At 42.7% G+C, this 26,660-nt stretch overlaps 1 protein-coding gene across 4 annotated transcripts in view; it reads left to right on the top strand.

Moving 5' to 3' along the window:
- The first annotated feature begins 6,987 nt into the window (after positions 1-6,987).
- KCTD3 (potassium channel tetramerization domain containing 3) overlaps positions 6,988-26,660 on the top strand; it is a 55,899-nt gene continuing 36,226 nt past the window's right edge. For 2 of the 4 annotated variants that reach the window (XM_039531032.1, XM_039531030.1), the window contains exons 1-5: positions 7,223-7,534; positions 18,033-18,086; positions 21,578-21,623; positions 25,842-25,915; positions 26,522-26,580. In XM_039531032.1, the coding sequence (XP_039386966.1) occupies positions 7,461-7,534; positions 18,033-18,086; positions 21,578-21,623; positions 25,842-25,915; positions 26,522-26,580 (307 nt within the window). In that variant the 5' untranslated portion in view covers positions 7,223-7,460. Of the gene's footprint in view, positions 7,051-7,222; positions 7,535-9,004; positions 9,323-18,032; positions 18,087-21,577; positions 21,624-25,841; positions 25,916-26,521; positions 26,581-26,660 lie in introns of those variants that run through there. The other 2 variants (XM_039531033.1, XM_039531034.1) reach the window with 2 other exon arrangements.

Here is a 26,660-nt window from a genome sequence, read left to right as displayed (position 1 = left end):
GTTGAGGTGTGAACACCAAGGGAGGAGAAACTGCTTTTGTAGTTGGCTAGCCATTCACAGTCTTTGTTTAATCCTGATCTAATGATGTCAAATTTGCAAACGAACTGAAGCTCAGCAGTTTCTCTTTGGAGTCTGGTCCTGAAGTTTTTTTGCTGTAAGATGGCTACCTTTACATCTGCTATTGGGTGTCCAGGGAGGTTGAAGTGTTCTCCTACAGGTTTCTGTATATTGCCATTCCTGATATCTGACTTGTGTCCATTGATCCTTTTACGTAGTGACTGTCCAGTTTGGCCAATGTATATAGCAGAGGGGCATTGCTGGCACATGATGGCATATATAACATTGGTGGACATGCAGGTGAATGAACTGGTAATGTTGTAGCTGATCTGGTTAGGTCCTGTGATGGTGTTGCTGGTGTAGATGGTTGCATGGATTGGTTCCTGAGTTAGAGTTGTTATGGTGTGGTGTGTGGTTACTGGTGAGAATACGCTTAAGGTTGGTGGGTTGTCTGTGGGCGAGGACTGGCCTGCCTCCCAGGGTCTGTGAAAGCGAGGGATCATTGTTCAGGATGGATTGTAGATCACTGATGATGCGTTGGAGAGGTTTAAATTGAGGACTGTAGGTGATGGCCAGTGGAGTTCTGTTGGTTTCTTTCTTGGGCTTGTCTTGTAGCAGGAGGCTTCTGGGTACACATCTGACTCTGTTGATTTGTTTCCTTATTTCCTTGTGTGGATATCGTAATTTTGAGAATGCTTGGTGAAGATCTTGTAGGTGTTGGTCTCTGTCTGAGAGGTTGGAGCAGATGTGGTTGTACCTCAGCGCTTGGTTGTAGACGATGGATCGGGTGGAAGCTGGAGGCATGAAGGTAGGCATAGCGGTCGGTGGGTTTTCGGTATAGGGTGGTGTTAACGTGACCATCACTTATTTGTACTGTGGTGTCTAGGAAGTGGACCTCCTGTGTAGATTGGTCCAGACTGAGGTTGATGGTGGGGTGGAAGCTGTTGAAATCATGGTGGAATTCTTCCAGAGTTTCCTTCCCATGGGTCCAGATGATGAAGATGTCATCAATGTAGCGTAGGTAGAGAAGGGGTGTGAGTGGATGAGAGCTGAGGAAGCATTGTTCCAGGTCAGCCATAAAAATGTTGGCATATTGTGGGGCCATGCGGGTCTTGCTTTTTACAGATCCAGACTAACACGGCTACCCCTCTGATACTGAGATTCAAGACTCTCTCTATCCGTCTTGTTAAATCTTGTTAAAGACCATTTTCAGAGGTTTTCCTGTCCTCCCTCAAAAATGAACTAAGAATAATCTGACCATTTATCCTTAGAATTTACAACCGTATCTGCTCTAACCCCGCAGACAGAGACCAACACCTAGAAAATCTCCACCAAGCATTCTCAAGACTACAGTACCCACACGAGGAAATAAGGAAACAGATCAATAGAGCCAGGTGTGTACCCAGAAGCCTCCTACTGCAAGACAAACCCAAGAAAGAAACCAACAGGACTCCACTGGCCATCACATACAGTCCCCAGCTCAAACCCCTCCAACGCATCATCAGGGATCTACAACCAATCCTGGACAACGATCCCACACTTTCACAGGCCTTGGGTGGCAGGCCAGTCCTCGCCCACAGACAACCTGCCAATCTGAAGCATATTCTCACCAGCAACTGCACACCGCACCATAGTAACTCTAGCTCAGGAACCAACCCATGCAACAAACCTCGATGCCAACTCTGCCCACATATCTACACCAGCAACACCATCACAGGACCTAACCAGATCAGCCACACCATCACCGGTTCATTCACCTGCACGTCCACCAATGTAATATATGACATCATATGCCAGCAATGCCCCTCTGCTATGTACATCGGCCAAACTGGACAGTCTCTAAGGAAAAGGATAAATGGACACAAATCAGACATTAGGAATGGCAATATACAAAAACCTGTAGGAGAACACTTCAACCTCCCTGGCCACACAATAGCAGATCTTAAGGTGGCCATCCTACAGCAAAAAAACTTTAGGACCAGACTTCAAAGAGAAACTGCTGAGTTCCAGTTCATCTGCAAATTTAACACCATCAGCTCAGGACTAAACAAAGACTGTGAATGGCTTGCCAATTACAGAACCAGTTTCTCCTCTATTGGTTTTCACACCTCAACTGCTGGAACAGGGCCTCATCCTCCCTGATTGATCTAACCTCGTTATCTCTAGCTTGCTTCTTGCTTGCTTATATATACACCTGCCCCTGGAAATTTCCACTGCTTGCATCCGAAGAAGTGGGTATTCACCCACGAAAGCTCATGCTGCAAAACGTCTGTTAGTCTATAAGGTGCCACAGGATTCTTTGCTACTTCCTTAGAATTTATATTCCTAATCGCTTGTTGTTTATAAGAATCCACCCCCCCCCCTCAAAAATAGAATAATTAGAGAAATGTAAGGAGTCTTTTCAATTAATAAGGACACTAAAAAAAACATACATCATATACACACACTGTTCTTTTGATATGTTCAATGCCTTGTGTAATCTATGCAAGTTAGGATCAAATTCTATGATAAGGCTCCCTAGCTTCTTCAACACTCAGCGGCAGCTTCAGAGAAATTTTACAACAAAGGGTTAAATATGAAACTGAAAAATACAATACAATATTCCTCGTGCTATTTATTGTGGGCTAAATTGTGGCAGTTAGCCACAGCTCTGCATTTGAGCGAGCCTCACAGCTCCCAAAGGAATGTTGAAAGGTATTCTGCTTCAAGGGGAATTTTGCTTCATGGGGGAGACCTCAGACCTCACGAGTTTGTACAGCACAGAGTCTCAGCAACAGCTAGCTTCACCTCCCATGGATTTCCTAGGATCTCAGGAATTTGGAGGAGGACTAACATGAAACCCTCTGCTTGATGTGGGAGCAACTCCCCAAAGGGAACGTCACCATAAAGAGTGGAGCCAGTGCTACTCTGATCACTGCCTTCAGTTATTTTTCTAAAACTATGGGGAAAAAAGGGAGTAGCAATAGAGTTCTTTTGTGGTGACAAAACTGAGCATAAAAAAGTAAGAAAACATCTCTGCTTTGAGAATAAGTGCTTTAAAATGTTAAAAGAACACTGTCTACTTGGAGTCCAGTCTAATTAAAAAATGAGTTACAGTGGATTTAGGTAGTACACCTGCCCCTGTGTCCCCATGTCATTTGGGTGGTTTTACAGTTACATCTTCCTATTTTTAAAATGTTTCTCTCTCCCAGGTTACTGTGTAAGAGACCTGCATGATTAACAGGGAGAAACAATTGAGGTGTCAGTTCTGCGTGGGGATGACAGACAGATGGCAACTCCGGGTGAGAGGAGGAATATATGTGCTATTGGATTATCCAAGGAAAATAGTGAAACTGACTATAAACAAGGGTACAAAATAACTTGAAAAAAAGACCAGCAGATTTTTTTTGTTTCAGATGTAATAGTCTTAGGTGCAACTTGTACCAAAGATAGGCAGAAGAGTGGCTTTTAAGTTAACTTTGAAGTTGACTTTTTCCCTTTCAACAGGTCCAAGAAGTTTGAATAGTTCTTAGAAATAATGACAGTAGTAAACTAATGGTAAGTTTATGCAAATTTTAGTGTTTACCACAAAGTTGCTGCATGTAGTACACTTGTGGGAAGTTTCTCTATACAAGCACTGGAAAAAAGCCATTAGCATCAATCTTTGGCAACCTCAAAACCGTAGTTGTGGTTTTTCTGATAGTAGACTGATGCAATGTTAAATCTTTTCACATTTGTTTAGCAAACCTTAAACACTGATTATGTAACAAAGGGCTAGGGGAACTGTCGTCCCCTCTTGGATCTAAAACTTCTAAGTAGACTACTCTTCACAACAATTTTCTTTGGGGGTACCCTTTAAAATGAAAGTGTTCTACCAATGTTAATAAAAATGGTTCTGCTAGGATTATGACTTGTATGTGACTCTCCCGAAGGGTCCCCAGGGTTGTTAGGCACCTCCCCACTACCTGCCATTAGCGTGAAGCAGTTTCATCTGTGTCTGCTGTGGATCAGCTCCCTGAAAACAATAGCCTCTGGCAACATAAGCACTGCCTTCCAGGCCCTTGCAGCCATAGCTCTCTGTGTGTAGACTACTAAGAAGGCACAGAGCATTCCCTCCAAGCACTCCCTGCAGTGTCCAGCCCTTAACCACTGGATGCTCACAGAAATTACCAGGTTTGTTGCTATCTCCAAGAGGTCACTTTACACACAAGCTTGTTTGATTCAACTGAGGATCAACTCTTTTATAATATCACAGCATTGAGATATATTTATAATGAAAACAATCATACATTTATCATCACAGGTTAAGATTTAAGAGATAGTGAGTAAGGATAATAATTGAAACAGAAATTGTTACATATAAAAGAAAAGTATAAGACAGGTCCTTGAGTCTAAACTTTAACAGGCTAACCCTCTGTCTAAAGTAGTTTCTCTCCTAAAGAAATCTTCCAGTGTCTTCAACCAACATGGCTGGGATCCCTCTTTCACGAATGAAAAAAAAGCACTGTCCTTTTTGCTTTCTCAGTAAAGGATGAAAAGGTGTCCTTTTGCCTTTTCCTCATATCCCCAAAATTCATTGTCGGTCCCAGAGTTAGGATGACTCCTCTCACACCCAGGTTTATTTCCTGAGGTGCTGCCTTCGTATTGATTTTGTATTCAAATGGGGCTTCCATGATGTTGGCTTACAATGCTCATTTTACACGTGAACCAGTGGTGCTGGAGCTAGGGGTATTGCTGCACCCCCTGGCTTGAAGCAGTAATAACAAACACCAAATACATGATTTCCATCATCAGCACCCCCGGCCCCACTATAAAAATTGTTCCAGCACCCCTGATGTGAACCAAGGCAGACAGATGAATATACATCCCTTTGACAAAAACCTGTTTGTCAACCCTGCTTTGAGTCAGACTTTAAGACATATTTTCCAATATATACACATAACTCCTTACACAGTGTCGATCCATACATTTCACAATGATATTTATGACCTGTGTGATCTTGTTTTGCATTTAAGATCTCACATCACTTTCTTGAGAAATACTATGAAAGCAGTGTGCTATCTGTAGTGAGTTTGTTAGGCCTGATGCGAGTTGTCATTATAGAACATTGAATCCTTTGCCAATTGGTACCAATGAGCATGTGTGTCACAGGGTGACATTCACAGTAAATGTATTTGTTTGGGGAACTCCATGGGGACTGGGAGGATGGAATCTATCCCATGACTAGGTAGGCCCTTCTCTGTAGATACTTTTTTAGCATATGGATTGAAATGGCAGTTACCACCCCTCTTCATACCACTAAAGGCTTTTGAGCCACTGAATCCATGCGAGTGAAGATTCAATAGTTCTGCCACTAGCCCACCTCCAGTGATTCTCTTGGTATTGACCTATTGGAGACTAGTCGTTACCCCCCCTTGCACAGCATAAAAGAGCTGCAGAGATTCTACTGTGAGGCTATGACCCTGATGTCCACTCTGCCCTTGCAGAATGGCAATGCTGGGTTTAAATGGTGCTGGTCCCTGGCACAAGACCTATGTATCTTGTCAAATTTCACCTAGTTGAAAAAAGCCCATATTTGTAAATTCTTACTCTCTGAAAACAGTAAAACCTTAGTTGGCTGTAAGACTTGATCACAAAGCTGGCAGCATACACTCACTCCTTCAAACCACAATGTTATGACTTCCTCTCCTAACTACATATATTATTCTTGGTCAAATTTCCATTACATTCTGTAATAGACTGATTTCCTCATCAAATTGCACTGTGGATTCAGAGTTGAAGGATATCATATATTTTGCCACCCTGAGCCCACTTAGTAATATTAATCTCTTTATGGCCAAGATGTTTCATTGAAGAAAGGACAGTACAAATTATCCTTTAACCTGAACTATGCTGCCAATCTTCTCATACTGAGTTGTCTTTACTGCCTCTCTTTCTTTCTGTACTTATGTGACCTTCAGTGGTCCCCAAATAATTAAAAGAATGACAACAAAGGAAAATTCATCTCTAGCTTTCCCTCCTTTGCCTTCAGGAGAGGCTTAAAAGGAAGAATTCCCCACCCTGCCTTTTTTCCCCATCCCATCACTCCCAAGTGAAAATAGACTGTGAGCACAATGGAGGTGGGAAAACTGAGTTATGCACGTAGTTCTGAATCCTGAGGTCTCTGATTGCTCTTCTGTCTTGCAGGAATGAGTTCTATAGTCTAGGTCCAGCTCCTGAGAGAGTCATGTCTTTTGGACACACAGGTCTCCATCTGTTGGTTAAGGTGGTTCTGATGGAATCTAGCTTTTGATGTCTGTGGAGTGACGTGATCTCTCAGGTAGCTAAGGGCCAGTGCCATGCATGGCTTTTAATTTCACGCTGCTGGCCTTAAAGCTTAATAGTAATATGTACCATAAGAATGTTTCCCTAGCAGTAGCAGCTTTCAGTAGCTTGGTCATGTTCAAACTTTGTCTCAATTTTTTTAGTAGAGAAAAAGGTTGTCGTACAGAATCCAGATTTTGGATTTCCCCCTTTGCAATTCTGGTGTCATGTTCACTGTGGATATAACGGAGGGGGGAAAAAGAGAAATGCAATCATTTAATGTTAGTGGCCTCTCAAAAATTGAGCACAATTAATTGGGCAGCTTTTTAAGAACGTGCCTGTTACTAATGATCCACACATTAAGCAAATATAACTTCCCAGCTTGACAGTCTCCATTTCCCCTACTTGTCCTGTGCACGTGTTTTTGTAGTTTTCATAATCATTGATTAAAACCCTCAAAAACTTTCAGAACTATGACTAAAGGGCCTGATTCACCACTGCCTTTAGCCCAGTTTTATGCTGATGTAACTCCACTGCTGGCAACAGCAACACTGATGAATCAGGGGCAAAATATTTAAAATAGATTAATAGAGAGAGGAGTTTTGCCTGTTTGGCGAGCGAGGAGGAGAGGGAGGATTCCTCAGTTTGGGCGTGTGGGGATAGTCCCCTACTTTGGGGGAACTGCCGCGTGTGTATTCCCCACTGAGCTGGGTGTGTACTCTGCTACCGAAGGAGTGGTGGGGGGTGTGCGTGTGCGTGGAGGCTTTCGAACCCTCCCGCCCATGGCGTCCCCACAGCTCTGCCTCCCCTCCCGTGCTCGTTTCGCGAAGAACTCAAGAGTATTTTGTCCCCTGCCGGGCCCCCTCCTCCAGGTGCTGCGCGTTGCCATGGCACTTTCCGCCCGGCTCCGGCCAGGGAGTGGGGAGGCGGTGCGGCCTTTGCTGGCCTGAGCCCGCGGGGCCGCAGCTTCTCGGGACCCGGTTCCTCCCGCGGTGGCCCACGCCCGGGGCAGCCCCGCTGCACGTTCCCCCAGCTGCCGCCTCCAGCCGGTTCCGTGGGCTCCGGCTGCGGTGGAAGGTGGCGGCGGGCGCTGCCCGGAGCTGCAGGCGGCGGCGGGGAAGATGGCGGGGAACGGCGGGGGCTTCGCCGGCGCGGGAAGCGGGGAGATCATCCAGCTGAATGTAGGGGGCACCAGGTGAGCGGGGTCGGGGCGCGCTGCGGGGATGGGATCCCATGGGGGAGTGAGGGGTCCGAGCTGGCATGGGGGGGCGGATCCTGGGGCTGGGAAGCGGGGTCTAGGGGAGGGGAGTGTGGAGTGTGGGGGGGGGAGCCCCAGCAATGGGCAGCGGGGCTAGGGGTGGGCAGTGAGAGCTGGAGGGGGCAGCAATGGGCAGCGGGGTCTGGGGTGGGCAGTGAGAGCTGGAGGGGGCAGCAATGGGCAGCGGGGCCTGGGGTGGGCAGTGAGAGCTGGAGGGGGCAGCAATGGGCAGCGGGGTCTGGGGTGGGCAGTGAGAGCTGGAGGGGGCAGCAATGGGCAGCGGGGTCTGGGGGTGGGCAGTGAGAGCTGGGGGGGGGGCAGCAATGGGCCGCGGGGTGTGGGGGTGGGCAGTGAGAGCTGGAGGGGGCAGCAATGGGCAGCGGGGTCTGGGGTGGTCAGTGAGAGCTGGAGGGGGGTCTGGGGGTGGTCAGTGAGAGCTGGAGGGGGGGAGCCCCAGCAATGGGCAGTGGGGTCTGGTGGAGGGTAGAGAGAGCTGGAGGGGGCAGCAATGGGCAGCGGGGCCTGGGGTGGGCAGTGAGAGCTGGAGGGGGCAGCAATGGGCAGCGGGGCCTGGGGTGGGCAGTGAGAGCTGGAGGGGGGAGCCCCAGCAATGGGCAGCGGGGTCTGGTGGAGGGTAGTGAGAGCTGGAGGGGGGGAGCCCCAGCAATGGGCAGCGGGGTCTGGTGGAGGGTCGTGAGAGCTGGAGGGGGGGAGCCCCAGCAATGGGCAGAGGGGTCTCGTGGAGGGTAGTGAGAGCTGGAGGGGGGGAGCCCCAGCAAGGGGAACTGGGGTCTGGTGGAGGGTAGAGAGAGCTGGAGGGGGGGAGCCCCAGCAATGGGCAGTGGGGTCTGGGGGTGGGCAGTGAGAGCTGGAAGGGGGGGAGCCCCAGCAATGGGCAGTGGGGTCTGGGGGTGGGCAGTGAGAGCTGGGGGGCAGCAATGGGCAGTGGGGTCTGGTGGAGGGCAGTGAGAGCTGGAGGGGGAGCCCCAGCAATGGGCAGCGGGGTCTGGGGGAGGGCAATGAGAGCTGGAGTGGCCTGCATTGTGCAGGAGGTCAGACTAGATGATCATAATGGTCCCTTCTGACCTTAAAGTCTATGCGTCTATAAGGGGGGCAGCAATGGGCAGCGGGGTTTGGGAGAGGACAGTGTGAATTGGTGTAGGGTCGATGGGGGCGTAAGGGAGAGGGGAGACCCAGTGATAGGGAGCTGAGGACCAAAGTTTGGGGGAAGGTAGTGCAAGTTGGGTGTGGGGCAGGGGTGTTTAATGGGAGAAGAGTCCTAGTCTGGGGTGCAGGGCTAGGCGGATAATGCATCTCCCTCAGGTGTCCCAGGGACAGGATCTGTTTAGTTATGTCATCGTGACCTAGTCCACCTGGGACTTGTTGCATTATTCTGTGTTCTGGTCTGCCTGCGTCCCAGTCTTGCCCTGGTTTCCTGGTGATAGGGCTTGTCCCGAAACTGCTGAGCCCAGGTGTCATTGCATTTTGATCTTGATATTTGGAATCACATTGCAAAGGGAACTCATTGTGGGGATGTACCCAAGTTTTGCCATGTTGCAGGTAGCTTTGCCAAGGTTGTGTTTTGGATGGAACTGCCTGGGTGATAAAGAACATTTGGGCCCATCTAACGTTGCAAACGAGTCAAAATCAGGACTATCCAGGGGGAAAGCAGATGTTGTAACTCTATCCTCTCTCTCAGTCCCAAGGACTGTCTACTGCTCCTAGGTATTTTAAAATGGTTACAGTAATTTATCATATTTATGTCTGTGAATGGAATTTGAATCTTTTGGAATAAAACATATTTAAGGGGTTGGAATGTTCTGGTCAGGGCTCCATATAATTAAGTGTTGGAGAATGGAATTGATATTTGTTATAATTTTGACAGACATCAATGATTATTTTAAGCATTTTTTTATTTCTATCAATGTGTTTGCTGTTGTGCAAAATATGGGCATTAAGTATTTTTCCAGTTTTTATTTATTTAAATTTTTACAGTTGCAGGAAATTATGGGTGGTGTCAGACAACAGCATTTTCATGACAGCAGATGTTGAGGTTGAAAAAGTTAGATTTGTAACTGTTGAAGCACAAATTGTCAATATCACATGCAAAATATACAAAGCAAATATTCTTAAATTAATCTCATAATACGTTCACAAGCAGCATTTTTCTTATTTTGCTTATCTGTACATTTTGGTTTAATGGAAATATTTGTATTGGTTTGTATGTATGGTGAAATCAACATTTTGTGATTAAAAATCTGATCCTTCCAAGCCTTTATATACTGTACTACAAGGCCTTGGATTCTCTAGCAATCTAGTAGAAAGTCTGGAACATCTGAGTGTCAGCCTCAGATGTATTAAAATCAAGGTTTTTATGAAATATGAAAATGAATCATGTAAGTATAGTTACCCTGTATTGTTGTTTTGATATTAATTTCAGCTTATTTTTTGCTGCTCTTCTACTTTCAGTGTCTGATACAAGGAAGCATTCTGTATTAAAAATGCATAACTGCATTGTAAATTGTGCGTACAGAGCTGGGAGGATGGACTTGGAAGTTTTGAAAATTTGTTAGGGAACAATTGGGGCAGCTTTCGGATTATGGGGTTAATATGTTAGCTGAATGTTTTTGCTAAAATGATAAGCAGCGAAATAGACAACAATATTGTCATTAGAGTGCACTCTGAAACATAAGGAAGAGAACACTTCATTGAGATGAAAATAATTCATACCTCTTGGAGCAATAGTTTCAAGCTGTCTGCAGATTCACAAAGACAGCATTGCGTTAGTTTCCACTTACTTTGTGTTTTCAAGGTTATCTTTGCAGCCATATGGTCTAGAAACATAACTTGCTAAAAACTTAAAGCTGATATTTTATAGTACATTTGTACAGCAAACTTACCTTCTGTAGCAAATGTTGCAGAATCTCAGAATACACAGGCCTCTGATTATACTATAACTCTGATTTACTGAAACTCCTGCATACGTGACACCTTAAAATTAGTAGGCAAAGCTGATATCTGAAATTGTCCTCAGGGCCAATTTACAGCATTGGTTAAAATTTATATTGTGTAAGTATAACCCAAACCAGGGTTGGCTGTGCCTACCTTGAGAAACCTTCACTATTCTGCAGTAACAGTGACCTGTTTGTACAGTTTTTAGGAGTAAGTCACTTAAAAGTCCCAAAACTGCAGATCACGTTTTGAAACATATTTAGCAAATGATTATGAAAATCACAGAGAAGTATAAGCAGGAGACATGTTGAGGGAGAAATACGCTTCTTCAGACTAAGAGTTATTGAATTGCTAATTTGGTAACGGATTTAGAGTAGGAATTTCTTTAGATTCCCTGGTTTACAAAAGAAACCACTCTGACCTTCACTTTACTTTGTCTCCATAGTTTTTCGAAGTCCAGGTTTGCAATTACATGTTTCTAGAAAAAGTGGGTATTGCTAAATATACAGCTTCAGCGGTTCTAACTGTATTGTTTCTCATACCTCAAATACCCACCTTTATTTTCAGTATTTTATTGTATTTCTGTAAGTTTGTTACTGCTTTGTCAATGTAGCAAATGCCTTTCCAAAGCTATGTGGATAATGCCTTGTATAAATTTTGGGTGCTAAACTTGAGAATCCTGTACAGATTGAGTTTGTAATTTTTTTTAACCCCTACAAAATTGTGCATTTTCCCTTACATTTCTGAAAATTATGTATTGTATTAGTAGAATGTACAGTATAATGGCTTGTAAATAGGAAAGTAGAAGAGTGATGCTTATGTTAAGTGCTAACACTACAGTAGAAAGATTAAAGCAATGAAAATAAATAATTTTTTTCAAAGTAGATAAATATACTCGCAGTTTTGGAGTTTTCCTGCAACTTCTAAAATATCATGGTACGAACATACTTGTTATAGTGATTTTTGTTGTTTACAAAGTAGCCTCGCGTTTTTGTGTGCAGAATAAGTGTCTCAGGGCATGGTTACACTAGAGAGTTTACAGCACCAATGCAGCTGCGTCGCTGTAAGCTCTCTAATGTAGCTGCTCTAAGCTGACGGGAGAGAGCTCGTTGGTGGGAGAAACTCTCCTGCCAGCGTAGCGCTGTCCACACCGGCACTTATGTCAGTGTAACTTATGTCACTCAGGAGTGATTTATTTATACCCCTGACTGACATAAATTATGCTGACATAAACTGTAGTGTAGACATAGCCTCAGAAAGAGGGAATGGACCTGGGGGAGATTAAAGTAATTTGTCCATATCTTACTCAGGTATATGTGCCTTGGCCAAGCTGTTGCTTGTCTATATCTTTTCCTTTCTTCTTTCCAACATTTAATTTTACATTTGTTTGGGAATCCACCTTTATTTAGTACAGTGCAGCATTTTTTTTTTAAAAAGGCGTGGAAATATGAATAATATCTGAAGAAGAGTGTGTGTGTCAGGTCTCTTTGAAAGGAAGAAGAGCTCCTGAATGAGTTATGGGCTGTTTCCTAAAGAAGATAGGAAAGACTGATTTTTTTGTATAGCACTATAGATGCAATATGATGCTTTACATAGTGAGTAAAAACATGATCGTTGCCTTCTTGCATTCTAAATTGAGCGTAGCAAAATAGGATGTAGAGGGAGGAGGGAATACACAACCTAAGATTTAGAAGGGGTAGGATGATATGGTATGCATCATGTCACTATGCTGTGTGGTCTTGGGATAAAAACATGAAAAGTTTTAAGATAGGGATTTGGAGTCAGTGAAACGACTTGTGAAAAGTTGTAGATAGGCTTGAGGTGAATGAGCTGTATGTTGGTAAGGCCAGAAAGAAGGAGGTTACAGTTTTTGAGGCAAGGAGATTATCAAGGCACAGAGGGATTTTGACAGTAGGTGTGGAAAGGGATGTATATGTAAACAGCAGGAGTTAGCAACAGACTAACTGTGCAGGGTAAAAGAGACAAGATAACAATGGGGTGGTAGGCCAGGCTAGGGAAACATCATGAAACTCTCTTCCTTGAGAGTGAATACAGCACTGGGACATTCATATCATTGGGTGTACTTCTGTTTTTCTGTTGCACTGTATATTATTTCAGATATTAATAAATAGCTTGAACAAGCTCACAGTAAAAAATAAGGAAAGACTTTGACATACTAATGTGTATCTCAGGAAATACAATAAAGATTTCTCTCCCCCCCCCCCCTTGAAAATTGTATATTGGTAAACATTTGATTAGTATTGCTTATAGACTGAAAAGTTTACCATTTATAATAATAGCCTTCCTAAATTACAAGATACTTTTTAGTTACACTTGAATGTTTTTCTTTAATATAGCTTATCTTCAATATGCTTGCATGTGTTGTGCAAAGAAGTGATTTGATTCAAAAACTTATTTTACAATATAAGGGCCAAATTCAGTTCTGTCACAAGTCTTCTAAAGTCACTGGAGTTGCATTCTCTAGCTTTATGGCTGAATATGGCCCTGAATATCAGACTGTAAAACTTTTGGAAAGATAATTTTACAAGGTGTTAGCCATTTTCATGAGTAACTTCCCATTTAGTCACCTTCGTTTGCATTCCTTCATATTTCTTTACACCTGTTTTTTTGTATGGGAAGAAGAATCTAGACACATTGTGTGCAGTCTCAGAAAAGGAGAGTGAGCCTTCCCCCAGCATTGGCCTGCTAAACCCAGGGTTGTGAGTTTAATCCTTGAGGAGGCCATTTAGGGATCTGGGGCAAAAATCTGTCTGGGGATTGGTCCTGCTTTGATCAGGGGGTTGGACTAGATGATCTCCTGAGGTCCCTTTCAACCCTGATATTCTATGATTCTATAACAAATACCCTACAGTAAGGTGCTCTAGACTGGGGAGTAAGCAGACCATGAGTTCAAGTGTCCTCTTCCATTCTGTTAATATTTTTGTGCGTGTCAAAATCTTATTGACCAAGGCCTTGTAACATACCCTGTAGACCTGCAACTATTATTTCCTCCTCCACCCCTTTCAGATAGGATAATTGATGCTGCACAAGGGCAATGGTTTTATAACTGATACATAAAAGAAATATAGCTTGAATATCTGTCATCTCCAGTTCTCATTTATTTTTCTGTATTTTCTTTAATCACAATAAAATTAAAAAGTCATTTTATAAATACAGTAATTCTTCAAGAAGTATAGCAGTGATGCAGGTAACAGTTTTTGAAAGTTTGAAGGCGCACTCAGTTTTTGGTCTGCCCAACTTCCACATCTGATGTAGGCTGATGTCTGGTATGGTTGCTCACTTAGCTGTATGTTACTGGATATATAAATTATTGCGTGTATAACCTTTACTAGGAATTGCTACTTCTCAGTCCCAGAAATGAGGTCTAGATTTTATTTTTATATTTCTTGCTCTGCATGTGTATTATCTGTATTAAACTCTTACTAATTTTAATGCTCATATTAACTCTAGTAAAAGTGAATACTAGTTTTTATGACAGTTAAGTAAGTAATACTGGAACTGACAGCCAACTGCATCCAGACATTGTCATCACCAACGAGAACCGGAAAAAGATCATCATGGTGGACATCACAGTGCCCTTTGAAAACAGGACCCTGGCCTTCCACGATGCCCGAGCTTGAATGCTGGAGAAATACACCCCTCTGTCCGACACACTGAGCGCTAGGGGCTACAAAGTCCAAACTCGCGCACTGATCGTCAGAGCCCTGGGCGCACGGGACTCAGTAATGAGTGAGTGCCGAGAGAATGTGGAGGCAGTCAGTGCTAAGCTCAGCTGATGTGGCAACTCATGGTGTCAGATGCCATCAGGTGGTCGAGGGACATCTACATAGAACACATCACTGGACATCAGCAATACCAGGAGGGATGAGCTGGAGTGCCGATGAGAAGTGCAGTCTGGAAAGTAACTCAAATACTTTCCTGATGGACTTTTTTTTTTCCCTCTAAATGGACAACCTATCCTAATTCTTAGTTACTGAGGGACAATCTTCATTCATTGATATATTTTGCTTTCCACAACCAAATGTCTCTACAAATTTTTGAGTGATGTACCTGAGTATTTGGATTCTAATATCTAAACTGTATTGTTAAATCTATTAATCTAAATGTGGGTTATTGCTGATTATGTACTCTATGTATCATATGACTTTACCCACAAATGCAAAATTTGTTTTTAATCTAAACACTATACCCAGATGTACAGACACTCTTTTCCTAACCTATGTAGTAAATTGTGCTATTGTGAAATAAGGACTGTATCCCCACTTTCTTTTAATGATATACTGTTTCAAAGTGCTGTTGTCTGTCTTGCATGATTTTCTCAGTTGGATTTACTCAGGGAGAATTAGCCAGCGGGTTTTTTGTTTTCTCTCAGTTTTTAGTTTTCTGATTTATTCTTCTAACACTTTTTTACACGTGAGTGCTTAAAGTTGGTCTCCTCCATAAATGGCTTGATTTTTCAGGATTTCTGAGCACATATATATCCTAGTGAAAACTAGGCCATTATTGCTTAGGGCCCAAATTCTTGAAAGTACTTAGGCATTGCAATGCTGAGCAAAGCATGCCTTGACTGATTTAGGATCCAAAGTGTCATAGAAAGTCATTGGTAATTAGGCTTCTCTGTATTAGATGTTTATAGGACATTGACATATAGCTGGTGAATGTTGGTCATAAGCTCTTGGCTTTGGAAAAAGTTCACAGGGCATAGCTAAGGTAATGTTTTGTATCATTTCAAAATTGAGTTACTCCTATTTTGAGATAAAGTGCTATAAATAAAAGTGATGTTTATCTAATTGTTCTAAGGAGGATATAGTTGGACAATTGGAGAAGCTTTAAATAACTGAAATTTTGGATGTTTAAAGAATATATTTAAAATTTTTTCAAAGATTTCAAGATTGACAAATGACTATTTACTGTATTGTAGTTTAAATCACTGTTTTCTTTGGCTACGGCAAATTAGGAAAAATGGTTGCTCTTATTCTGAATTTTATATACATACCTAATTATGGTATGTGGATATTTTATTTAAGAGGGAAAAATTGAATTACAGTATATTCCTGATGATAAAGGAAGATTTACAAAACCAACAGCTGAAAAGTTACAGAAAATCTCCTTAAACTCACAGTAGCACAAGTAACAAAAGGCTTTGGTTCATTTTTTTTTTTTCTGGAAGGAAAAAGAAATTCTTGTTTTGCATGTTGTTCATGTTCAGTGCCAACATTAGATTTCTTTGTTCAGATTTGGCATTGTCATGCTTGCATTGAACCACTGAATGACTACACACAGTCTTCACTGTATATAGTACAGAGGAGTTTTTTATATGATCTTTGTGCTTCTACTTTTTGCAGTGGTAGAAAGTAATGTTTTCCTTCAATAAATAGGAAATGTAGGCACTGAAAATATGAAGCAAAGCCAGAGAAAGGATGAATTCATAAAATACTTGTTTTTTAGAGACATCATGAAATGTATCCATTTATTGTATAAAGTATTTTGGAACTTTACCCTCAAATTTCCTCTGTTCAGCCCCTTCCTGTCTAAAATAGCTCCACTTAATGACGTTGTCTTCAAAGATTCCTCAATTCTGGAGCCATTTAGAGGAGATTATTGGAATTGCATGCTTTAGGTGAATCAGTGTTGCTGGTTTTTTGTTTTTTTTCTTTCTTAGTGGAGGCTGTATTTTAGGAACCCCTTGCCCAAATGATCCCACATTTGGATAATTAACTCTACCCTACACTCCCACAAAGCATAACAAATTGCAAGTCAATCTGTGTAAACACACAGATGTTAAGAGTACTAAGGTTAAATCTACACTACAGAGTTAAGTCAACTTAAGTTATGTCCACGATCATAAGCCTCTTTAATTACATCGTTGCTCTAACTATGTCGCAAAAAGTTCTTTGCCTCTCTTTGAGGTGGTTTTATTATGTCAGCGTAGCCAGAGAGTTAAATCAGTGGGAGGAGCATTTCAGTATTTACACATCCACTGTTTTGTTGATAGACTTATAGACTTTAGATGATCATAATGGTCCCTTCTGATCTTAGTCTGACCTCCTGCACAACGCAGGCCACAGAATCTCACCCACCCACTCCTGTAACAAACCCCTAACTTATGTCTGAGTTATTGAAGTCCTCAAATAGTGGTTTAAAGACCTCAAGGTGAAGAGAATCCTCCAGCAAGTGACCTGTGCCCATGCTGCAGAGGAAGGCAAAAAACCTCCAGGGTCTCTGCCAATCTGCCCTGGAGGAAAATTCCTTCTCGACCCCAAATATGGCGATCAGTTAAACCCTGAGCATGTGGGCAAGACTCACCAGCCAGCACCCAGGAAAGAATTCTCTGTAGTAACTCAGATCCCACCCCGTCTAACATCCCATCCCATGACTTGCATCCGACGAAGTGGGTATTCACCCACGAAAGCTCATGCTGCAAAACGTCTGTTAGTCTATAAGGTGCCACAGGATTCTTTGCTGCTAACCCATCACAGATCATTGGGCATATTTACCTGCTAATAATCAAAGATCAATTAATTGCCAAAATTAGGCTATCCTATCATACCATCCCCTCCATAAACTTATCAAGCTTAGTCTTGAAGCCAGATATGTCTTTTGCCCCCACTACTCCCCTTGGAAGGCTGTTCCAAAACTTCACTCCTCTAATGGTTAGAAACCGTCATCTAATTTCAAGTCTAAACTTCCTAATGTTTATATCCATTTGTTCTTGTGTCCACATTGGTACAAAGCTTAAATAATTCCTCTCCCTCCCTGATATTTATCCCTCTGATATGTTTATAAAGAGCAATCATATCTCCCCTCAGCCTTCTTTTGGTTCGGCTAAACAAGCCAAGCTCTTTGAGTCTCCTTTCATAAGACAGATTTTCCATTCCTCGGATCATCCTAGTAGCCCTTCTCTGTACCTGTTCCAGTTTGAATTCATCCTTCTTAAATGTGGGAGACCAGAACTGCACACAATATTCCAGATGAGGTCTCACCAGTGCCTTGTATAACGATACCTCCTTATCTTTACTGGAAATACCTCGCCTGATGCATCCTAGAACTGCATTAGCTTTTTTAATGGCCATATCACATTGGCGGCTCATAGTCATCCTGTGATCAACCAATATTCCGAGGTCCTTCTCCTCCTCTGTTACTTCCAAGTGATGCATCCCCAATTTATAACCCTGGCTTGACTGCAGTGTGGACTTTCAGGCTGAGATCCACTCCCCTTGCTGGGTTTCAGAACCCAGGCTCCAACCTAAACCCAAATATCTATACAGCTGTTTTTAGCCCTATAGCATGAGCCTTGACCCCAAATTAGTGGACTTGGACGCTGAGACTTGCTGCCCTGGGTCTTTTTTTGCAGTGTAACGTACCCTAAGGCTTCTTTTAAGCAGTCTTGAAAAAACCAAAAACTCAACTTGATACTCTGTATGTGCAATGCTTGATTTTTTTTAAAATTTTGGTCTTACAGGTTCAGCACCTCAAGACAAACACTAATGTGGATTCCAGACTCCTTTTTTTCCAGGTATTTCAAATGCTTACATTACTAAGTAGAATTACTAAGCATTTAAAAAGCATTTTATATCATTACCACTCTGAGAGTTTGATTACAGAAAAAAACATAAGGGTATGGCTACACTTGCAGTTGTACAGCGCTGCTGCGGGAGCGCTCCCGCGGCAGCACTTTGAAGTGCGAGTGTGGTCGTGGCGCCAGCGCTGGGAGAGAGCTCTCCCAGTGCTGCAGGTGAGGTACTCCACCTCTCTGTGGGGATTAGCTTACAGCACTGGGAGCCATGCTCCTAGTGCTGGGGCACTGTTTACACTGGCACTTTACAGCGCTGTAACTTGCTGCGCTTAGGGGGGTGTTTTTTTCACACCCCTGAGCGAGAAAGTTGCAGCGCTGTAAAGCGCCAGTGTAGCCAAGGCCTCAGTTACAACTCCCTCCTGCTGTCAATGTTGGGGCAGAGCAAAGGAGGAGGATGGAATGGTGAAGGGATCATTCATCTTTCTGAGAAACTCATGCTGTGGGTGGGAGGGTCAGTGTGTGGGTGAAGCTGAGCCAGACCTGCATTAGATCAGCAGTATCCACCTTCTCCACTGCTGTTGCACAGTATGCTTCTGTAATTAAAATTGTAAGAGTTTCCCCATTATGAATTTGACACACACATTTTTTCCCCTCTTTTTTTTTTTTTTTTGGTCCACTCATAGCGTATAACAAATATTGCCAGGTCGGGAGGAAGGAATAAACTGTCCATATGGTCAGTTTTTCTGTCTCCATCCTTCTCCAATGAGTCAATGGTTAGCTTATTGAATGTGAGGGTTTATTATCCTCTATAAAAATTATTTTATCCTGTCTAATGAAACTGTGGATATTCTCATGTCTCACTATTTTGACTCCTAGCAAGCCCTTGGCCTCAAAATGATATCTAGTAGCAATAAGTTCCACATATTAATTATGCGTTGTTAAAAATCCTTCTATTGGTTTGAAATGTGTTGCCTTTCAAATTCCATTTTAAATGTCTGCTTGTGCTTGTATCATGAGAGGGATAAATAGGAGCACCGTATTTACCTTCTCCGTGACATACATTATTTTGTATACCATGCTACTCCTTTAGGAGAGTTAGAAGTTAGATATTTAAATTCTTTTGTCTTCATATGTGAGAGAATTTTCAATATGTTATCTTTTAAAAAATAGTATTTCTTGCTCTTTACAGGAAGTAGCCTTCCAAATCAGAATAATAAAGAAGCTTGTCACTTACTTCTAACCCTCCCAAATATACTGAGCTTTTCATCATTATTTTTAGGAAAAATCATGGTTTCTTCCAGCTACGCTCTTTCCTCAACTGCCCTTCAAGCACATGCGGATTAAGGTTTCCTGGGGTCCTGGGCCAGAGCAAGTGGTGGGATCTTCCCCACCCCTTTGCCTTCAGGCAACCCCCATTCCACCTCTTCTGCCTGTGGCCCTGTCCACAGCCCCACCCCTTTCTGCCCCTTCCCTGGGGCCCACCTCTGTTCCACCCAGGGTCCCACCCATTCTGCCTCCCACTGCAGCCTTGCAACGTCTTTTGCTCCTTTCTGCCCACTTTTCCCTGCCCCCTGTGGCCCCAAGACCAGAGAAACTCTGTCCCCTGCGCCGCAGGGCGCAGTGGGGAGTGAGAGCTCCTCCAGTCCCGGGGCCATAGCGGGGGGCTGGGTGCTGGGGCTTCCCCTGTGTTTCTGTGGGGGACCAGGGTTGGGACACTGGGGCTTGTCGCACCCTACCTTCCCAGTGCTTCTGCCGGAGGGCGGGGTTGGGTGTGCGGGTTTCCCCTGCCACCCCGTGGCTTCTGCCGGGGGATGAGTGGGGAGCACTGGCTTCTGTTGGGGATGGGGTCTGCTATGGGGGACTTTCCCCATCCTGCGACTTCTGCTGCGGGGGGAGAGGGAGAGGCTTCCCCTGTCCTGCAGCTTCTGCCGGGGAACGGGGTTGGGCTTGGGCTTGGGCTTCTGGGGGAGGATCCCCCACCCCGCCCGCCTGATGCTGCTGCCAGGGGGCAGGGCATAAGGCTGTCTCCCTCCCGCCTGGCAAGGTGGGGCTCCTGGCTTCCACCATCCAGGGGCAGATTTTTTCCAGAGCCCCTGTTGGCCAGGGCCCCTGAGCACAGGCCCCATCAGCCCAGTGGCTAATCCACCATGCCTTCACCTAGCAACAGGCTGTCAGAACTCCAAGTTCCTATCCCTGGCAGCTGGTATCTTCCCAGAGGGAGATAAGCGATGGTGGAATTTTCACGTCACTATGGCTTTCTGCCTTTCATGTTTGAAGAGGATGAAAGAAGAATCCTGGTGAATGAGGCTGCTGGGCAGCAATATCTCTGGCAGCTACACTGAAACCGTGAAGTAAATGGAGTTCCAGGGAGATGTCCTCCTGTTCTATGCTATACGGTGGAGGAGGCAGCACAGGGAACCAACCCGCTTCCTGCCCTGCAACTCCCTATCTTCCATGCTAAAGGATCTCAGCAGATCGCTAATTTTTACGCTAGTACAATAACATTGGAGTATAAATCAGAGCTCCAACAAAAAGGTGTCTGGATGAGTTTTTCATTAATTTCCTTCCAGGGATCATGAAGAATTCATGGAGTCATACTGCCTGGAAGATTTGGAGCTTGACGCTTGCTCAGTTATTAGGGGATTTCTAACTTTGAGTCATGGAAATATAGTTGGGTTATTTGTATAATGGAGTGTTAGAATATTTCTGCACGTGTGTTGTCAGTAGCTACCGGTGTGGTGCTGTGCTCTTGTTCGATGATGATAGCAGTTGGCTGTGTGAGTGTTCCCTTTGTGTGCTGCCCCAGTTCTGCGCAGATAGCTGGCACAGCAAACCCCGAGAGAACCCCCAAAGACCACACTCTAGTAAGGTATGAAGGAACCCGAGCCAGGTTTATTGTCAAACGAAGCACAGTAATAGTTTTCCATAGACTCTACAAGACATACTACGAATTTGTGCCCCCGGCAATGGACCGGCTTAGTCAGTGGCGGGACTTTCCACTGCCTCCTAGGCCAGACAAAGATGTGCTGTCTGGGACCTACTTTTATACAGTTACAGGACAGATTACTCATCCCTACTGACGTATTGAGGTACAGCCCCTTGACTTATTGGGGGCTGTCTCCTCCTTTGATCATGTTGTTTCAGACAGATCTATCCATCGTTCTGTTTTTTTGACCCTGTCTTTAAGATGCACTTGCCTGTTCCTCGTTATCTCTGTGGAGTGTTCTGGTGCCATCTTGGCACAAGTTCCTCTTATGTGTGGATGCACCTGCTTCTAGCAGCCCTCTTCTTGCCATCTTCTGTGAGTGGGGCCTGCCTCTGGTTCACAGCCCAGCTTTTGCTTAGCAATGCCTGGAAGTACTTTGGTTCAGGCTTCAGGTCTCAGACTGGGCCTCTGACACAAGAGTTTATGTTTATCTTACTACAACATGTTTAATGCTCTCTCCTTCTAGACTGCATAATAACTCAAACAAATATTTTATGCTTTTCAGTTTACTGAGTGGAAGAATTTCAACACTTAAAGATGAAACTGGTGCTGTGAGTAATGCTACTGATAATTTATAAGAATGAATACTTATTTCCAAATTGGATCTATTTAGCTGAAATAACTTCTATACTGAAGCTCATACTAATAGTTCTAAAATGATAGGGTATTATTGATACATAGATCAGTTATATAAATACAGTAAATACAGCAGACTAACATCTGACCCCCTGTGACGATGCTGCCCGTGGGAGCCAGCTGAGGTCACTCAATTAGGGTGAACTGCAAACAGAACGGGGCAGACAAACCCCAGAAGCTGGTGGATATTCCAACACTTAGATTTATCAAGCCAGCACAAAACAGCTTCTGTAATACCTCACTGGTTACTCAGAAGTCCAGACAATGCAGTCCCCTTAAAGTGCCCAGCCTCAGGCCTCCATCCAGACACAACATGTCAGATATGACAACAATTACTGAAAATCTTATCTCCTCATATAAAAGAAAAGGTTCTCCTGATCCCAAAGGACCAAGCCCCAGACCCAGGGCAAATGATAACTTAGATCTGACCCAAAATACACGCTTGTAGCCAATTCTTATCTATTAATTAAAATTTATTAGAAAAGAGAGTGTGTGTTGGTTAAAAGATCAATATATATATACAGACTTGAATTCAATTCTTGAGGTTCAGGTACATAGCAGAGATGAGCTTGTAGTTGCCAAAAGTCCTTTTAGAAATAGTCCATAGGTTATAGTCCAATGTCCATATTCAGGGTGACTCCAGTCACTGACTGGAGATCTCAGTCCTTATTATGGCTTAAGGTTTCCCCCTCTTGAAACCCAGAGCAGATCTGAGATGAAAAAGGATCATGTCCCAGGGTTTTTATACATTTCCTGCAGCCTTTTGGCCTGAGAAAACAATAGGCTTAACTTTCCTTCTTCCAAACATCATGGCAATTAGCACAGGATAATTTATCCATTAAACAGTTCAGATACAGGTTACCACAACCTTCAAAGAGACATATAGACAATAATACAATTTCTCTCAAGTGTCTTCCTAAATACTAATACTCCTTTTTTTGATCTTTGAATTAGAGCTATAGCAATAGACAAGACTTGTTTGCTTACATCACAAAACATGAGCAAACAGCTTCCCTTCCATCTCTAACAATGCAGGCCTGCATTTCAAAGCTCTGTTCATTTACTATCTTCCTAACCAGTCTCTAAAGTTCAGCCATGGGTCAGGTCAGTCTGTGAGTTTATTAACTCTTTCTGGCTCTGTCATCTTTCAATGAGATATATTACACTCATACCCCCCTGTATGCCAATGTCATTTTTCCATCAAATGACCACCACCAGAAGACCCCAAAAAGTCAATTTTAATTAAAAAGCTAATGGTAACATTTTCAGAAGTGCTCAAGTCATTTAGGAGTCAATGGGGCACAGACTTCTAAGTCCCTTTGACCTATATGACTTAGGTGCATTTGAAAATGTTACCCATATAAACTGAATAGGATATTTCATACATCATGAAGGAACCTCACAGTGAACTTTCAGAAGAGGATGCATAATGAATGGCTTCATAACAAATGCCCAGAGCAAGCATAGTTCTGTGCTTTTTCTTTTGGTATGGGTATCTTTTTTTACTTCAAACACTATCAGTTAAATTGTTCAGGTTTCCAGTATGGGAAACACAAGTTTTGGAAGTATTAACTGCCCTGTAAGATAGCATAGATTTGGAAGAAAGTAAGGCTTTTAGATTTGAGGGGAAATAGGGTATGTCTAGGTAGGTGAAGTAAAGTTTTGCAGGTGTGACCATTTGAATGAAGGTCAACAAACAACAGGAGGAAAGAGATCCTCTTGCCTACTTTCTTTTCATGGTCCTTGTTTCCATTCTAATATGGATAAAAAAGGAAGATAAAGGAATGTGCATATTGCTACACCAATGTTTCTTTTCTTCTCCCTTTACATACCCAGAAGCAAATGGTTTAAACTTGCTAATTGCTTTGCTCATTGTTAAAAACGAATACTTTTAAACTGAGGGAGCCATAATCAGAAAATATTCCTAATTTACAAAATTCAGCCTTGTGTGCAGTGTGGTTGTAGCCGTGTTAGTCCCAGGATATTAGAGAAACAAGATGGGTGAGGTAATATCTTTTATTGGACCAACTTCTGTTGGTGAGAGAGACAAGCTTCCAAGCCACATAGCACTCTTCTTCAAGACTGGGAAAGTTACTCCCAGCATCACAGCAAAATGCAAAGTGGAACAGATTATTTAACATAAGTAGTTAGCACATATTGTAAGGGATCATTCCCGGTTGAGTGGCTCATTAACACCTCTGCAGTCATAGGACAAAAAGAGGGGATTACTTGGGTTACAGATTATTGTAATAAAACTTAAATCCAGTGTCGCTGTGGGTGAACGCTTTTCACAAAGCAATCAATCTATATCTGACCTATCATTCTTCATCCTCAAAGGAAACCTGCACAACATTTTCAAGTGAGCCTTGAAGCGTAAATTTATTATTCTGCTAGACACTAAAAATCATGGCTTGGAAGCTTGTCTCACGAACAGAAGTTGGTCCAATAAAAGATATTACCTTATTCATCTGGTATCTTTAACAGTTGAGGCTGCGCATGACATTGAAAAGTATTGCTAAATGTAATATCAACAAACAACATTGCAAAGTAACTTTAACAGTCCTTTGCATCTGCAGTGTGTAATGTCAGGTTTCAGAGTAGCAGCCATGTTAATCTGTATCCGCAAAAAGAACAGGAGTACTTGTGGCACCTTAGAGACCAACACATTTATTTGAGCATAAGCTTTCATGGACTAACACCCACTTCATCAGGGGCATGCAGTGGAAAATACAGTAGGAAGATATTTATATACACAGAGAACATGAAACAGTGGGTGTTACCGTATACGCTATAAGGAGAGTGATCAGTTAAGGTGAGCTATTACCAGCAGGAGAGAAAAAACAACTTTTTGTAGTGGTAATCAACATGCCCCATTTCCAGCAGTTGACAAGAAGGTGTGAGGAACCGTAGGGAGGAAAAATAAACATGGGGAAATAGTTTTACTTTGTGTATGACCCATCGGTTCCTCAGACCTTCTTGTCAACTGCTGGAAATGGGCCATTTTGATTACCACTACAAAAAGTTTTTTTTCCTCTCCTTAGCTCATCTTAACTGATCACTCTCGTTATAGTGTGTATGGTAACACCCATTGTTTCATGGTTTTTTTAATATATATATCTTCCTATTGTAATTTCCACTGCATGCATCCGATGAAGTGGGTGTTAGCCCACGAAAGCTTATGCTCAAATAAATTTGTTAGTCTGTAAGGTGCCACAAGTACTCCTGTTCTTAGTGCATAATGTATGATACTCCGTTTACAAATAAACTTCTTTTCCTTTAATCAAACTTGTGAACTACAGTCATATCAATAATGGAGGGGGAGGCTTACACATTTAAAAAAAAAAGTATACTAGTCCAAGCACACAAACTTTTCTTGACCTTAAAATATGACATTTGTGATGACGATAATTAATTATATTTTGCTTGTTCATCAAAGAGTCAAGCAAAATTTCAATCTTTTGAGATTGAAATTTTTCAAGTCTATCTATTGTAGAGGTTTATACTGCTGTTCATCTCCTTAGTATCTTAGTATCAGTAGCATTTCCACATAAAAATCAATAGCAAAGTCCCTAGTGGACTTCTTTTTCCAGGTAAAAACTCTGTTTGCAGTAGGGTTGGGGTGTGTGTTTAAGAGTCAGGGCTGCAGTGTGTACTCTATGGATATGTTTACACTGCAGTTAGACCCTTGCAGCTGGACCACATCAGCTGGCTCGGGCTGCAAGGCTGTTTAATTGCAGGGTAGACTTCTGGGCTCAGGCTGCAGCCCACGCTGTAGGACCTGTGAGGCGGGAGGGTCCCAGACCTCAGGATGCAGTTTGAGCCCAGAACTCTACACTGCAATTAAAAAAGCCCTGCAGCCCGAGCCCCAGTCTGCTGGAAGAGGCCAGCTATGAGTTTTTAATTGCTGTATAGACATACCCTATGTAGAGAAGATAGGGCAGAAACTTCTTGTTTTGTTTGTATCTAAACATTCTGGGCTAAATCTTATGAGTTGAGTGCCTCACGTGGTTAAATACCACATATCATTATGGGACATGAGACTGATGGGCACCTCAAAAGAATGGTAATATAGTTGTTACTCAAAAGCAAACTCTTAATGCAAAAAAGAATAAATTAACTGTCTTTATTTGTAGATATTTATTGATAGAGATCCAGCGGCATTTGCACCCATTTTAAATTTTCTTCGTACAAAGGAGCTAGACTTACGGTAAGAAGTTCTAATTCTTCTAAAAATCCTTCTCAGTACGGTTCACATGGGTGGAAATTTTAAAATCCTTTTTGATAGGAGTTTTCTAATTCCACTGATCAATCAGATGTTCTGTGACTGTGGGATCTGACTGGTACTTTCTAAGTCTCTCACTGGCACAGTCTAATCTGTGGACTCAGGTCCTATTTCCTTAGTTCCATGTTTTGTGCAGGTGACAGAATGGACAGAATTTATTAAACTTCAGTTGAATACAATTTCATATATTTAAACCATTTCAGTAAAATACATTTCTCAATCAAATCTTTTGTTGTGGGTTTTTCTGTATTTTTAACTTTAATGGAGTGATCTGTACCCATAAAGATTACTGTATCTCCTGCTAAAGACTGAGTCCAGCTCTGAGGTGGAAATGTTGTGTTCAGTTATTAAAATAAGGAGGTTCAGGTCTGATATTTATTGTGTGAACTCACACTTCTAGTTTTTACTTTATGATCCCCCAAGATATAATACCTAGTTTAAAAAAAAAATCAATCTTCTTTTTTCAAAGGGGAAAAAAAAAGTGATTTCAAGGCATTGCTTTCCTTTGTTCTTGTTTTTTTTTTTTTCCAGGGGAGTGAGTATTAATGTTCTCAGGCATGAAGCTGAATTTTATGGAATCACTCCTTTAGGTAAATGTTTGCATTAAAATTATGTGGTTCCTAATGGTTGCACTGCCATAATAATAACCTACTCATGATTCTAAGATTTG

This window comes from Mauremys reevesii, linkage group 3 (assembly GCF_016161935.1).
Source record: "Mauremys reevesii isolate NIE-2019 linkage group 3, ASM1616193v1, whole genome shotgun sequence".
Lineage (NCBI taxonomy): Eukaryota > Metazoa > Chordata > Testudines > Geoemydidae > Mauremys > Mauremys reevesii.
This window is presented reverse-complemented; position numbering and strand designations above follow the sequence as displayed.